Raw genomic sequence first — 16,538 nt, forward strand, 5'->3', positions numbered from 1 at the left:
TCACAAATTAAAAATAATGAGAGTAAGTATTTTGCACCATCTTTTCAATAGGTAAGTTGTAGCACATCAAGCCTACTGCAACACACGTGCAGTGTGTCGATTACCACAGCCATATTTCTTCAGTAAACAATGACATCAGTAATTATTCTGCCACAGTATGTTAAATGTTAATGTTATTTAACAAACTGTTGCTTGTGTTACTTCATGGCACACTTTAAGCATACCAAGAGTAGAAACACTTTGATGAGGATTCAATGAAGTTTGAATATGGGTGAGAGTAAGTAACAAGCAAACACTGAAGATACTTTTCTAGATCTTTATTGTGAAAATGGTACACCATATAAAGCTCTTAAAATGCAGTCTACCTGGCATTCACAGTACCAAATCCCTATTATAGCAATTCGACAATCTTTTAGTGAAGCAAAGATTTTAAACAACATTTACATGGAATGTGCAGCTTTCTGATTTCACAGTGAAAGTAACATTCACTTTCAAAAAGTAAATCATGATGTAATTTGTATTTACCTATCACTGTTATATAAAAATTGCATAAAATACGAACAGTTTGTTTTCTGAATTCTGATACAGTTCATACAAACTATAGAAATGCATTGGACAGTTCCAAGTCTTATTTCCACACACATCTATCTGCAGCACAATTTCTTGCTCTACTTAACACACTATAGAAGTGACCATAAATAACTACATCCTTTGATACATCCAACTTTAAGCAAACAAGGCACATAAATATAGCACCTATCATACATTAATTTCTTCTTTGTAGGCAGCTGTAACACTTCAGTTCAGGATAGCCACCAACAAACTCTTGTAGTCACTGGCACAGTCCTCCTATAACACATCATTTAATATTCAAAACACCACAGTAAAGTAATGCACCAAAAAGTGCAATGAACAATTGTTTTGGAACATTCACCAATTATAATGTGTAGCTTAGCCAAGCAGTGCAACCAAAAGCCTCTTGTAGTCACCACTAGTGTCCTCCTAGAACAGATAGTAATGTTTTGTTATCTAGATGCATAGGAAATTAAATTTTAAAGCATGCAAGAAACAAGCTGTCAATCATCAACACCTGTGATAAAATCAGAAAGAAAGATGGAGTCCTGATAGGAGGAATTTTTTTGCCCTTCATCTTTCATAAATTCACCCTCAACACTCACAGTAGTGTTGTGTATTTTTAATCTTTATTCATTAAAAATGGCCATCATCCCTGTTGTGAAGGAGATAATTTTTTCCTTCTATTTTTAAATTCTTGCACCTACTTTACAGGTTTGTTTTGTTTTTCCATGGAGATGACTGACAGCTGGATTACTTTCAAAGGATAAAGCATTTTAGGAAAAGGAATTAATTATAAACTTTACAAAAAGAAGCAAACCACATCTGCATGAACAAAGGTAGTTAACAAAAGACACACTTAAGCAAACCTAAGGAAGCTACAGTCACAAGAAACAAGTGTACACTCAAAAGGTCAGATGAAGTTCTTTGGTTTTAGTAGTTTCAACTACACATCCTTTTTACTCCAGTAAGCAGTTCATGCTTTTAACAGCTTAAGTTTTAGTATTTGTAATGAGACAGGAAGGGAAGGAAAGACAAAAGGTAAGTTTGAGACAAACCTAGATTTGTTTCTGGAGCAGAACATTTGCATTACCAAATAATAACCATGCAAGGAAATTATTTTACACAGTTAAAATGAAACGAGAGAAACACATGCTGTATTCTCTGTGCACACATGCGTACAGAAGAACTTGTTAGCAATATGGATGTAGTGGGGACAATTTCCTGTGTAAAATAAACTAGCATTTCTAACTAAATTGTGCTGCCTAATTTTGCCACAAGCAGGTTATGTAAGGAAAACGGCTTCATCTTGGCATTATAATACCAATAGCTCTGGTATTCAGAGCTACCAAGTACTCACCTTTAGTACATGCCATAATTGCACATGCTTTGTTTAAAGCACGTAAGAGTAACTTTGTTCACACCCACTATTTTACAAAATTAATAAACTGATAAATGTTTCAATTTGCATTACCAAATAATAACCATGCAAGGAAATTATTTTACACAGTTAAAATGAAACGAGAGACACACATGCTGTATTCTCTGTGCACACATGCGTACAGAAGAACTTGTTAGCAATATGGATGTAGTGGGGACAATTTCCTGTGTAAAATAAACTAGCATTTCTAACTAAATTGTGCTGCCTAATTTTGCCACAAGCAGGTTATGTAAGGAAAACGGCTTCATCTTGGCATTATAATACCAATAGCTCTGGTATTCAGAGCTACCAAGTACTCACCTTTAGTACATGCCATAATTGCACATGCTTTGTTTAAAGCACGTAAGAGTAACTTTGTTCACACCCACTATTTTACAAAATTAATAAACTGATAAATGTTTCAATTTAACTCACCTCAACACGGGCAGCAAGAGGCTTCTCATACATCTTGGCATATTCCTCAGCAATATCACCCAAGTCAATTTCTGAACGAGTTACAATGATTCTAATCAGAGTTTTGTCTTTGGTTCCCATACCAGCCATGGCATCATGCAGTCTCTCAGCAAAGTAACCAGTCTTGTTCTTGACACATTTCACTGTGACAGGAAATTTAAGTCAATTAAAAACATGAAAATGTGACATGTTGAAAGGTATGCAGTTGCCTTTCTCTGACTTAATCAGACAGTTTTATCATCATTTAATGTGCATTCCAAACTATGATGTAACTGCACAAATCACTACTAACATCAAGAATTAACAGTTTCACATTTCTGACAAACTCTGAAGGTTATTTCCATTTCTGGTCACTTTCCTTCAGATCCCAAATATACAAAGTGGTCCTACTTAAAATGCATTAGATTTAGATTCTCTTCTAAATTCAGCCCACTACTGTGAGTAAGACTTCACTTTTTATGAATTCTAGAAAAGGCTTAGAATTTCTCAATATCTGCTCATGTCTATCATGGCATTTTCATTCTAGTAACACTTGAGTGCCAATTACACATTTCCCTGATTATTTTAACACAGAGTCATGTCACGGAGTAATTGAACAATGTTAATCACCCAATGACAAAGCATTTATGTTTGCTGACAAATGTGCATCTAAAGACTTATGTCAAATCCATTTGACTGCAAATTACATCAAGCTATTATTACTAGAACACATTTCAGTTATTTTGTATATCTTTTTAATTTAGGGTAAGCCAAACAGCATTTATTTTCCCAGACATCAGATCCCTTTGCACAACAGCTAAAGGCTATGCATTTCACCTTTAAACACACAAAATGTTAAACAGCCTACATTAGTGAGGTCTACCACCCTCCACTGAGCTGCTTGAATTCTGCTATATTACAGATTAAGTTTGCAAAAGCGTTGCAACTGTAGTGCACTTTTTTCAGCAGACACTGACTTAAATGTACAGGGTGAGCACAGTCTCTCTCTGATAATGTATTACAGAATAACCATTCAACGTAATTTACATTTGATGCTGTTACATAGGTTGATGTTACTATTTTTTTTTTTTAAGACTACTTACATTAGTGAACCTTAACGTATGCTGCCTTGGTAGCTCTGAGAATGTTTAGGTGGTACTCCAGTTCCTGCCAGGTGTTGCGTAACATGTGTTCTGTCACAGTACCCACAGCAGCTTGTATCCTAGCCTTCAGTTCGTTGACGTCAGTAACTGGTGTGACTGACTGTCCTTGATATAGCCCCAGAAAAAAAGTCAAGGGGCATAATGTCCGGATCAGTTGATTGGAAGGAATGGTCCAACACCCTGGCCACCCCACACTCCAGACATTATACCCCTTGACTTTTTTCCTAGGGCTAAATCAAGGACAGTCTTTGTCACACCAGTTACTGATGAACTGAAGGCTATGATACAAGTTGCTGTAGGTACTGTGACAGAACCCATGTTACACAACACCTGGCAAGAACTGGAATACCGCCTTGACATTCTCCAAGCTACCAAGGGAGCACACGTTGAGGTTTACTAATGAAAGTGGTCTTAGTAAACTATTTACACTAACCTGTGTAACAGTGTCAAATGTAAATTGGTATGTTAAATGGTTATTATGTAATAAATTTTTGTAATCAAGACAAGACTTCATGCTCACACTGTACATGTGTGTTTCCTGATCTTCGGGTCAAGAATGCTCCAATTCAAACTTTACAACTTCTGCATGCAAATAATAAACCCATATATAGTGTAGCTGCAATCCTATTGACACTACTGTGAGGAAATGCAATAAATCACACTTAATGTGTGTCACAAAATGTAATACAGAGACATAGCATGAAAACTGAAGCTAGTAATCTCTGTTCTGTTACTTGTTTCTATGCACGCACACGCACACACACACACACACACACACACACACACACACACACACACAACCTAACTACAGCCAAATGCACTTTCCTCATTTTTGTTAATTGTTTCCACCCAAATGTTTTGTTACTGTGAAACAAATTTATCATCTCCATAGAACTGCCACCTCAGTTGTTACTACAATAATGAAAAATTTGTCTTTTTATCATTCTTGATAGTTTGAAATGTGGCAGAACTATAGATTAGTATCTGATGTAACTTTTGTAATTACTTACTCCAAGTCTGTTCAATATCAAAAATGGTTAGTACTGGTATATACTGTGGGTATAAATATTTTTCATCAGAATGACACACACACACACACACACACACACACACACACACACACACACACACTAGCTGGTATATCTTTAGTAATAATATCTTTTCTCAGTTAAAGAGAATCCAAATGCAATAATGCCTGAACACTGCTTATAATATGATAATGGAAATACCTACCAATTGACAGGAAGCCATCTTCTAGACTGCCTTCACACTCCCTCTTTATTGCCTCTTCTATGTCATGACCAGCCAACTGCTCATATTCATGGAAAACTCTTCGCAATTGTGCATAACTCTGAGCTACCAAGATTTTGTTGAAGGTTGATTCATCAGTTCCCCACTGGCCCTCACCTGCAAAGTATCATCTGAGAATTAACTGCAGTTAATGTATCTTGATATTAAAATGATTTCCCCAGCTCATTCCAATACCAACTTTTGTTTTCCATTATATGCCATAAAATTTATATAATTTCTATATGGGCATTTTACAGTTATCTGCTAGAAGAAGATTGTAACAATGACTGCAACAATACAGCATTGAAGTTTGATCCATAAGACTACCATCCTTCATGCAAAAACTTTTCCTGTTACTAGCAGGTAAATACCTGACCTTGGAAAGACACTGAATGTGGAAAAATCTAAACAGATCATAATGTGACTGATTTGGGGAAAAAGTGTGACTTAACTAAAAATAATACTTTGAAGTTACAGTTCTGAATATTCTTTCATTTTATGAACTTCTCAAAATTGCCCTGAATCCTAAAGAATGATCTGCATTCATATTTATGGATATTAAGCCAAACAGCTACTAAACACCCTTGTTTACATAAAAGGTCTATTTATCACTTTGCAACCTATTTTTTAAAATATTCTTATATTTCTTAAGTCATTAACTTGGAGCTCAAAACTAAAGTTCAGCATTTGTCCTGCTGAATGGATGGTCTTATTCAGGTAACAGACTTTCATAATCAAGTGCACATCCTAATTACTACTGTCTATATTAAATGAAGCATTGCCTTGTTTCATGAATGATACAAATTTCATAATGAATTGCCTAAAACAACATTTCATTTCATATTTAGCCTATGATCTTTCTAATTTAAAACCTAACAAAAATGTAGTCACCCAGTACCCTATTAATGAAGCAGAGTATGTTTTATTACATGTTTAATTTTCCTTGCTTATATTTAGTAGGTAAAATTTTATGAAATATCATTGGTCCAGAGTGACAACTATATATTCTCCCTGCCAAGGTACTCTGACAACTTTTAAGTTCCACAGTACCTGCAGCAAGAAGAGCTTCTGCATCTGCTTTGGCTGCACTCGGATCAACATCCTGGCTTTCTTCTCTGTTAGCCTGTAAGCATGAAAGATGTTGCATGTTCTTATTTGAACTAAAGCATTTTTGTTCAGTATACAAGGCTAAGGCATGCTCATTTATCAAAAACTATCTAATCAAAAATTTAACTGACATACCATCAACAGTGAAACAAGAAGCCTCTTGAAGTGACCAGATGTATCTCCCTTTATGTCAGATTCAAGGGAGGTTCCGTAAGCTGTAAATAATTTTATGAGTGAGTAAATGTGGATAGTATAAAGTACATTTTTGAAATGGTTCTCTCATTTGGTACTTACTTTCTTCATAAACAGCTGAGATGGTTTTGATTCCATAGTTACTTAAAGTGCAAAGTATTTCAACGAGGGCCTCCTCATCAGTTCCAATACCACTGATGGCATCATGAAGTTCTTTAGCATAAAGATTTGGTAATGAAGTCATCAAAGCAACAATAGCATCTTCAAAATTACCACTTAGTTCACTCTTCAGTTCACTGAGCAGATCCTGTAAAGAAAGACATTTACATGTCAGTATTACTGGTTTACAATATCTACTGATGTAGGTATGCACAAATTTGTAAGGTTAGAAACAATGCAATTATTAGCTACGCACCTTCCCAAAAAGTGTCTTGAATTCTTCAGAAATTTCTAGTCTCTGAACAATGCTTCGCCTTGCCAGTACATCAATAATTGCTTGTTCATCTGTTCCAAAGCCTTTCATAGCAGCACGCAGAGTTTCAGCATCTGCCTTTGCATCGAAAGGGTCTGCTGGGTAGATGGTTGGAGTGCACTGAAGAGAAACCATACCCGTATATTCATTTTAGGTTTGCACATACAGAAGAAATGTTCATAGTTCCAGACACTGTGACAAAGGTTATATTATGAACACCAATTTGCATAAAATTAAATTTATGCACCTTTCGTGTGCTTCCCACTTTTTTATGCCTACAGAAAAATGTACTGAATTGACTGAAATATTTCAGCAACTATAACAGGAAGACTTACATGAACTGGATAGTACTGCCTCGAGCTCATTGTTGTATCTGTAAAAAGAAGGGGGACAAAATTAGAAAATGACAGTACAAAAAATACCACTGCTTCCTGCTGTTACAACATTCTAAATTCCTTGTTTTCTGACAGTATAATTACAGCTAAATAAATAAATTGGACCATTTCTCATTTACTGCTAGTATGAACAGCACACTAAAGTCAGATCAATCCACACTTTTAAGCCTATACAGGGCACTGAAATGTATACTGAATGTCATCCTCTAACAATTTGATCATGCCGTTTCTAGAAGTCTGCTGTGAAGTGTGCCAACCAATTGCAAAGAATGATAATTTAATTTAAAAACCAGCAACCAATATAATAAATCAAATGTATGTATGCGTAACAAAATTAAGTTTTTTAGAATATCATTTGTTGGACTGTACATTTTGCAGGTTGTGTTGATTCAGATTTAACTATCACTATCCTGATTCTTGTAAATACTTATAAAGGTCAAATGAACACACTTTGTGGAGACCTTAGTTTGGAATTAACGTGTATACCTAGTTCTAGTGTGTGACATTTATGTTCTGTTCCTTTAACATTCGAGTTTGTAAATGTCACACCATAACCTGCCCTTGAGCTAGAAGAATGAAAGAACCATTGTTTATAGCATCAAGGATTTTCAATCTTTTAATTTAGATAACTTGCAGTAATGACTAACAAGAAACAAATTTGAATTTTTTCCATCTCTCACGCCCATTCAACAACATGTAAGTGGGTAAGGTGAAAATAAGTAATCTGCTTAGCAGAGAGTATTATAAATAATTTTTTTATTGTTGGTAAAAGTTTTGGAATCTTAAGGGTCCACAATATTTGCTGATTAATTTTTATACTGCTTTTTAAGTGTGCCGAGTTTTGTTCAAATGAATCAACTGGGTTACTCCCTCATAAAATTTTGCTGTGTGGGGTTAGTGACAAATGGAAGATCATTCGAAGCACAGGTTTGTAACTGTCAGCTGTGTCTCTAGAGTTAAGGGATGAGAATGATCCATCAGAAGGGCATCCTTAATGGTAAGAAAATGCAGCGGGCATTGGAGAATATTAGTATAATGTAGCTGATTGGATAACTAGACCAGAAGGTTCATTATTCATTTACATAAAATTTAACAATGAAAATACTTTGAGAAACTAGCATTTAACAGTCACCATGTTTTCCAGCTAATTGTATGATTTATCCTGTGATGACTAAAGTATTCGAACATAAAAATGTACTGAATATGGAGTCAAGCCTAGAGATACTGTAAAAATAAATTCGTCTGCCAGGAAAAATTGTCAACATTTTCTGGACTATGTACAATTCTTTTTATGATTAAAAAGTTAAAACAGTGAATAGCAAATATGAGGCAAGTTTTCTGAACAAGATTGGGTAAAAGTTATGTAGTGAAACCCACTTCCATTCTTCATAGTATGTTCAGTATTGTGGTGTTCAATCTTGAAATTGATTAATGCTTAGTTTATTATGTGTAAATAATATGCACTGAAGTACTGGCTGGAGGCTTGTCCATAATCTAATATAAGGTACATCTTTTGAATTTATCTTGTGGTTTTCATTTTCATGACCAAAGGTGTGTTAAATACAGCAATGTGCATTAAATATGGCATAAATGCAAACATTACTAAATTTGCTGCAAGTCTAGTCTGTTATCCTACACTATACTTAGCTTTCCCACTCATTTGGCCCACCAACTCATTGGCACATCACCACTTTCTAATCTAATCTAGATCTCAGAATACACAACAGATCAGTCTAACCAAATTTTTTCGTAGGAGGAAGAGGGGGGGGGGGGGGAGGTTCCAGTCTCACTAGCTGGAGACTGAATAATACTGCCTGAGAACAGTGCTGTTATGGTGTTAACAGAGATTGCAAGTATGGATTGGTGGTTATCCAAACTATTCAACAAATTCTGCAACTGCTGTCAGTTCCTACATCTGAAGAAATGTTACTGTGTAATAAGTTTTTTTAGGCCAATGAGTCCTGGCAGCAATAGATGGGTATCTATGTAATGACAATAGAAAATATTGTCTACATTGCAGTGTTAGCAATCCCTTCTGGACCATTTTATCCCTGTGTATTTTAACAGTTCCGTAATTAAACTCGTGCGATTTTTCCATCACTTTTCACGTGTGCCATTTAATTATCCCTTCCACATTTAATGTTGATGCACGAGTAATTCATTGTCCATCAATGACTTATCCATACTTTTACAAAATCACCCAAAATAAGTCAATTTTGGCGTTTACTCTTTCGTATGATGCACATTAAATCTTCCGTTGTGTGTATGGACTCACTTCCCAGCAATGCTTCCCTCGGAATATTCTTTTCCCTCCTGTATCGGAAATGCCTGGGGAGCGTCAAGAAAGTGATGCTCTATTTCTGAACACACCGGCATTCTGGCGCTATGACCGAGTTATACCTCATGTTTGACATCTAAGGTTCTTACACTGTTTATTATTGAAAATAATACTGAACAGGCAGATGTGCTACAAAACAAATTTTTGAAAAATGTTTCGAAAACTGATGGTCAGAAAAGCTAACGGCAGTACTTCTTGACGACCGAAATAATTGCCCCTTCGACCTGCGATTGCATCAATGGACTTAACAGTTTCTGTCGTAAACGCTACGAATTTACAGTGACATTTTTAGTTGCACATTGGCTTCGTCGTTCGAGATGCAGCGCCACGTCATAATCACGTGATAGGTCAACGTACTTCTTGCGTTGCTTTACATTGTAGGCCGCGCTTCTATCGTAACAGAATAAGCGACAAAGTCTGCAGTGTACAGTCTTGTCATCTAGCCTTCACCAATATTAGTGAGTCGGAGTACCTGCTTACCATTTCATCTTTCCAGCTGAGTCTGCGAGACCCATTCTTTGTTGTAGATTTAATCGGCCAGATATATGGATAAACTGCCGAGGCCGGTAATTGCTTTGGGTTTTCAGACTCGTTCCAATAAACGCTTACCACAGTAATTTTTGGTTGTCTCATTAAAGGATTCTAATGAATTTCATCAGATCCGTGGTACGATGAGGTTATACCGAAATGAGAAAACTACTGAAAGTTTCTCGGGCTTCTATCCGGGTGGCCGCTTCGAAATTCCGCGACGTTTCGATGAGTGTCATCTTCCAGGGAAGAATTATATTCCTGAACAATAAAAGTATTTCCGTTCCATGCTAAAGATGGACGCAGACTTCCCGAAAGGCTTCTTGTCTGAAATGATAGAAGAAACGTTTGTCTATACACTTCAGACGCGACAATGAAAGCTGTTGCATTGGCGGTATTTCTTGACCAACAATTTGTCAGTTCGGCTTTTTCTCCGCAAGGCGATCACAAGTGGTTGTCAGTATATAATGCCTTACAGTCTCAAAGGAAAGATTGAGAGAGAAAAAAAAGTTTCTACGGCAGGATTTGGGTAGTGGCATTATACCAGGTTCAGAATTTTAATTAATTCTTTTGCTCAAATATAATGTCCAACACTTTACAGACTGCTTTCGCGCTCAGTTGAATGCTCTTGAGGATCTTAAAATTTTTCAAAATATACTACATCCCGCGTTGGGATTTCCAGACGCACGAGAAAAATTACTGTTTGCAACAGTCGGCGACGTTATTTAGTCTCACATTCAGTTTGTCACATGAAGCTTTCTGGGATGTGAAATGTGGGCCCCCGGCACTAATGGACGGCTACGTCACGTGACGCCTAAAAGGACGTTGTCGAGAACTGCTGTCGGAAAGTTCTTACCGTAATTTATATTATGGTGACGAGGCCGTCAGTTCATAGTTTTGCTTACTTTGTCGATGGAAAGATCAGCGCAGTCTAAAGCTACTTCTGCTAATGGTTGGCTCTAACTTCCGTCAAGGTCATTCAACTGCTACCATTTATGCCGGCTGTAATCAGGAATACCAAGCCAGAAGCTAACGTCTTTTAAGTATTGGTTAACATCGGATCCACTGGAAACATCCCAAAACAGTGGATTTGGCGTTCAGTTCCACTACCGGTACAACAACAACTGTGCCTACGAACGTATATGTGCTCAAATGTTTTGCCATTCCCTGTGACGCAGTCTGAAACACTGCCGGTGTCTCTAGATGAAGGCTGTTAAGTCGAGTATTTAGCGAAAGCGTTGTTAGCGGAACCGCCTTAACGCAGTCCGCTCAAACAAAATGCCCCGGCGAACTGCGTCATAGCTCGCCAAGCCTGCCACGTACTAGTGTGCGGAGCCGGATGCTTTCAGACGGCACTAATACCGTGAGAGGAGTACAACTATGTGACTAGGGCAAAACGAAGCGTTACGTTATGAAAAACGCTCAAGTAGCGCGACTCAAAATAATTTAACAACAAAACAATTTTGCATCTGTAGTCGGAAAGGAATGGGCAACACCGTCGTATACAGCCGATACATATCAACGTTGAGCTATTTTCGCAGGTATTATTATACTCTATGATGTCAGGCGTATAATTACATGCTGTTCAAAAATAGTCGTGTATTGCTACGTGTGATAAAGCAGTTTAAGAAAGCTTTTAGACTGCTCCTCATACATCGTAAAATTCAAGATATGTTTACTTCGGAATATATGACGCTCCTACCGCCTACCAGACGTTAGAACGCAAGAACAGTAAGGACAATACTTTGCTGCACAGTGAAGCGAAATCCTTCATCGCCAAAGATAGCTACAAGGCACTTGCACGAATTATTGACCAGTGGTACCTTATGACCTTGCGTCCCGAGACGCTGCGGACTGGCTGTCGCACAGTACTGATAACTTCACTACCGAGCCAGAGTCGAGTTCTGCCGCTTACCTGTTGGTAGATCCTGGTAGATGTGAACTTAGCGTCGAGCACTGCACCACACACGCCTTCACTTGTCGAGCGCTGAGAAGAGACTGGCGAAACAGGCGAGCCGCCGTAGGTTATGAGAGATCCCTGGCGGCCGGTATCTGAGTCACACGCCGCCACGCCCACGACCTCTACCCTCCCCTCCCCTCCCCTCCCCACCCCACCCCTCTCCCCACCCCACCCTTTCCATTACTGGCGTTTCTTTCCTTCCGTTTTCTGCCTGCCAAATCACGAAATGCACTTACTGACATCCCAAGACGGAAGCGAGCCATAAATAATATTCATCAATCTCAATTAATTTAAATGGTGCACGAACATGCTACGTAATGGACATTTCGTCTAAATGTCGACTTTCATTTCTGAATGTTTTTCTACCGCGATCTTCGCTGACTACATTTATTAGCAAAAGCGGAACGAACAAATGTGAAAACGTCCATAAAAACCTAAGCAAGCACATACTCCTTTCTGTGAACCGAAAGAGCTTCTCAAAATGTCCTCCGGCGTCCTACCTCACCAATCAACAGCCGCAAGTCCATTATCTTTGTGTCCCTTGGCGTTCCGGACTCCTTTTCAAGTTCCAGATCTAATACATTATGTCCCCATATGCTCGACTCCCACTGCAAATGTAGATCGTCTACATTGCTAATAACTCTTGAGTTTCCTCTTCCCGTTCCTTCCTTGCCCTGCAACCCACTCTCCAGATATTCCAACAATCCCTTCGACAGCCTGGATTTCCACATGAGCAAAATTCGATTACTTTCTCGAAAACATCAAACGCGGCGCGCTTCACTATGCTTTCTGCACTCACCTAACCTCCTCCACACGTATCCTGTATCAATCTATTAAACGCCTAAATATGAGTCCGGTTTACCAGCTTGCTCAAGGTAACCGTAAAAGACCACAGGCTAACACATCAGCAACGCGAGGAAATCAGGTTTTCTCCAACAATGTACCTGAATATTTAAAGGCCGAATGTGGAGTTGTTTCCCTGTTGCAACACATTATTTGCAAGATTGTGTAGTGCTTATATGAAATAAGGGTAGAACAACATAAATTTTTGCCACAGCCGGCCGCGGTGGCCGAGCGGTTCTAGGCGCTTCAGTCCGGAACCGCGCGACTGCTACGGTCGCAGGTTCGAATCCTGCCTCGGGCATGGATGTGTGTGATGTCCTTAAGTTAGTTAGGTGTAAGTAGTTCTAAGTTCTAGGGGACTGATGACCTCAGATGTTAAGTCCCATAGAGCTCAGAGCCTTTTTTTTTTTTTTTTGCCACAAATACATTATCCTGCGCCATTATCCTTGAACCTTGAAAGCCGATCATAGTTGTCCATATTTGTTACCAGTCCCACGCCACTGTCGGAATTCCACTCTCATGAGCCTCAGAGGACACCGAAAAGTTTCACCTTTGTCCAGGTTCAAAATGATTAACCTGAACCAACTTCAGTCAAGACGTTGCTGTAATGACTTGCTTAAAACCCTCAAACCTTTCGATGTGAAAATGTCTATTCCCTCGTCTGTCGAACTTCCTTTTGTGATCAGATGTCGTCGGTTTTGAATCGATAATAACTACGAGACTAATAATGCGTCAACAATGGTTGAGCTGTATGTGTTTGTCGGCAGCATTTGTTTTGCCCGTGACGTCATCGTACCAGTGCAGATTACTATGAATTAGCTTTGTGTACAGTTCAAAGGCCTTGTAAAAAATAACTAGACTCACTGATAGCGCTGCAGTCGCGGGATAATTTGAACCTTCAGCTGGACGCCATTATAGTGGTTGTAAAAATGGCTCTGAGCACTATGGGACTTAACATCTGTGGTCATCAGTCCCCTAGAACTTAGAACTACTTAAACCTAACTAACCTAAGGACATCACACACATCCATGCCCGAGGCAGGATTCGAACCTGCGACCGTAGCAGTCGCGCGGCTCCGGACTGAGTGCCTAGAACCGCTAGACCACCGCGGCCGGCATAGTGGTTGTAATCTGATGTGTTGTGTAGTACTGTTGTTTATGAAGACCCTGATTCAACGTTGTATATTTGTTGGGACGTACATACAGTATTTGTTACTCGTAATTCTACTGTCTGTACGTTCCAATCAAAAGAAGTACAATGGTGAAGAGTCGTGCTGCGATTAATTGTACAAATAAATTCGAGAAAGGAACGAATATTACATTTCACAGGTAACTGAATATTTTAAGTTGTTTTGTATGTCAGTGCACTTGCTTAATAAATGTTTTTGTAACACGGTATTAGTATAATGTCTGTGCATCTATTTGCAGGTTTCCTTTCTCAAAACCATAGCTGTTTCAAAACTGGTTACACGCTGTCAGGAGGCAACATTTCCGACCGACAGAATACCATTGTATATGTTCTGATCATTTTGAAGAAAGTTGGCTGATCTGTAGTGTTCTCATGGTCTAGGTTAGGTTGAAACTTGATAATTTGGTCGTGAGTTGCCAAAGCACTATGCCATATATAACGCACTTCTCGTCATAAAATCTAAAGCAGAAAATATCTATTAATATAGTGGGCAAATCTTCGAGTATTTTGATGCATTTTGCGTACATCTATCGTAAATGAACTACGAAAAATGCTAGGGGTCCAGTACGCAACTTTTAGCTACGGTAGATTCCATGTAGTACGTAAGATAAATTCATTAACAGTGACTAGTTGCTGTTTGTTCATAAATTAAAAAGTGTATTGTAGTAACGTATTTAAATGAGGCATTATGTTTGTGACCTAACTCAAGGGAAGGCATTTTATAACCAAAAGCGATGTATAAATATTCGAACTCCGCGCGTCAGTTTACCACTCTAATGGCCGCCGGCCAGCTATTCAATTTGTCCGCTCTTCATAGTCGACCACTCGTGCGGTTGTGGGGACCTGGTACAGTTACAAACTGGAGCGCGTGGAAAGGTGTTTAACCAGGACATTCATTGATTCAGGTATTATTGTGAAGAGCATGCGGTGCATTACTAGGACCCAAAGAGTGAAAATAAAAATATTCCTCGGAATATAAGCGAAAATCGGTTTTAAATTGAAAACTAGTAACTAATGAAAGATGTCGTCTCAGATGACTCGTAAATATGTTCGGAATTATAGAAAACCAAGTCAGAAGAAACAGTCCCGTCAAAGATAGTGCAGAAAGTCTAAAAAAGTACAGTATCTAACGAATGCGGGAGCTATGGCAGCCTCAAAAGGGATATGAAAAATCGGCGCAAAGCGATTACGTAGCCAGTCCATAGGGCATACAGCCGCCAAGACAGTCCAGGATTGTGACTCCTGTTTTGTAATCATTATACTAGTCTCTGTCATCATTTTATTAAAGAAAAATCTACGGTGCGGACCCGAACTTCGCGCAGATTGTTTTCTTTTTCTTTTTTTTTCACTTTTGCGACTGGTTAACATGGACACCAGAATTGCAGGCATCAGACGAGTGGCCAGATTCGCTTGAAATTTCGACACCACGTACTTCTCCAGATTTTGAATTACGCAAATAAATAATAAAACTAAGAAGTGCTGATATCTAAATACCAATAAACCACCTATTCCTTACAAAATCGTACTCTCGTGTATAAAAAAGCTTCAAACGTCTGATTACTTTACAAATGAGTTATCGTGTATAATAGCGAGAAAAGGTTTGAAATTACGCTTAAAGTTCGTTGGAAGTCGCTAAGTGCTTTCATTATGAAACATTGGATGAATACAATTTGGCTAATTTGCGTTCCATTTTAAAGGGGTGGACCAAGGTAGAATTTTTTTTATTGGCTAAAAATGTTCCTATTTTTAAGATTCATTTACATATAGTATGCCATAAATGTTAAAATATGTTAAAACCGTTATTTATTGCATGGGGGTCTGGCGCATACGAGCGCTCGAATGCAACCAATGTAATACTGCAACTGTTACCAACGCAACAGGAGTATCCTTAGTTTCCGATAGTATTACAGAGGGCATTAGTATCAACTAAAATACTGTTCTCAGCAAGATTTCTTTTCATAACATTATTCGTATATGGTTAACAGTCTGAAAGCAGATGCTTGTCTTGCGTCTGTTTAACTAGTTATTTCGTTCATTTTTTATACAAAGTAAACCGCGAATGCTTGAAAATGACGGGTAAACGTGATTATTAAGAGGACGCCAGTTAATCGATATACCCGTAACTTCATCAAATTGAGTGTGTTTCGACAGCGGCGAAAGAAAGGCCAAATGTACAGTGCTTGCACTGCCGATAAAAGGTTTGTTCAGCTCAATATTACAAAAACCTATATTGACACTTTAAACGCTAGTTTTTTCAAAACATTTTTCAAGTCGGCGGGGGCTGTAACTCAAGAAATACACATCCAACTTCGTTATATTTTTATGTAATATGTGAGTCGGCGTTTTTTCACGCATCTAAATGTCTTGACGTCATATCTCCTGAACCAGGGGTCGTACAATCATATAATTTTGAATGTGCAGGTGGAATAGGTCGATACAATCCGCGAATAGTATTTCGAATGGAGTTGGTAGCAAAGAAGCAATACATTCCGATGTCGCATCTGATGCTGAAATTTTACTGCATGAACAGCGAAAATGTAATAACCTTTAAATTTTTTTCGTTTCATTTTCTGGGGGTTGTCAGAGAGAAAACGTTTAGTAAAGATTTGGAATTGT

At 38.3% G+C, this 16,538-nt stretch overlaps 1 protein-coding gene across 3 annotated transcripts; it reads right to left on the bottom strand.

Annotated features, from left to right (window-relative positions):
* Window positions 1-302: 302 nt before the first annotated feature.
* Window positions 303-11,966, bottom strand: LOC126416132 (annexin B9-like). Of its 3 annotated transcripts, XM_050083672.1 has the most exons (10): window positions 11,847-11,966; window positions 7,006-7,043; window positions 6,614-6,790; window positions 6,301-6,505; window positions 6,142-6,221; window positions 5,950-6,022; window positions 4,843-5,016; window positions 2,429-2,610; window positions 935-1,002; window positions 303-849 (listed from the first exon to the last, which is right to left on the bottom strand). In XM_050083672.1, exons 2-9 carry the CDS (start codon window positions 7,033-7,035, stop codon window positions 952-954), a joined length of 972 nt encoding a protein of 323 aa, XP_049939629.1. In that variant the 5' UTR covers window positions 7,036-7,043; window positions 11,847-11,966; the 3' UTR covers window positions 303-849; window positions 935-951. The 3 variants fall into 3 exon arrangements, with proteins under 3 accessions (XP_049939629.1, XP_049939628.1, XP_049939627.1); XM_050083671.1 differs by lacking the exon at window positions 935-1,002; XM_050083670.1 differs by having other exon boundaries at window positions 303-1,002.
* Window positions 11,967-16,538: the final 4,572 nt, after the last annotated feature.

The sequence above is a fragment of the Schistocerca serialis genome, chromosome 8 (assembly GCF_023864345.2).
Source record: "Schistocerca serialis cubense isolate TAMUIC-IGC-003099 chromosome 8, iqSchSeri2.2, whole genome shotgun sequence".
In the NCBI taxonomy this organism is placed as follows: Eukaryota; Metazoa; Arthropoda; class Insecta; order Orthoptera; family Acrididae; genus Schistocerca; species Schistocerca serialis.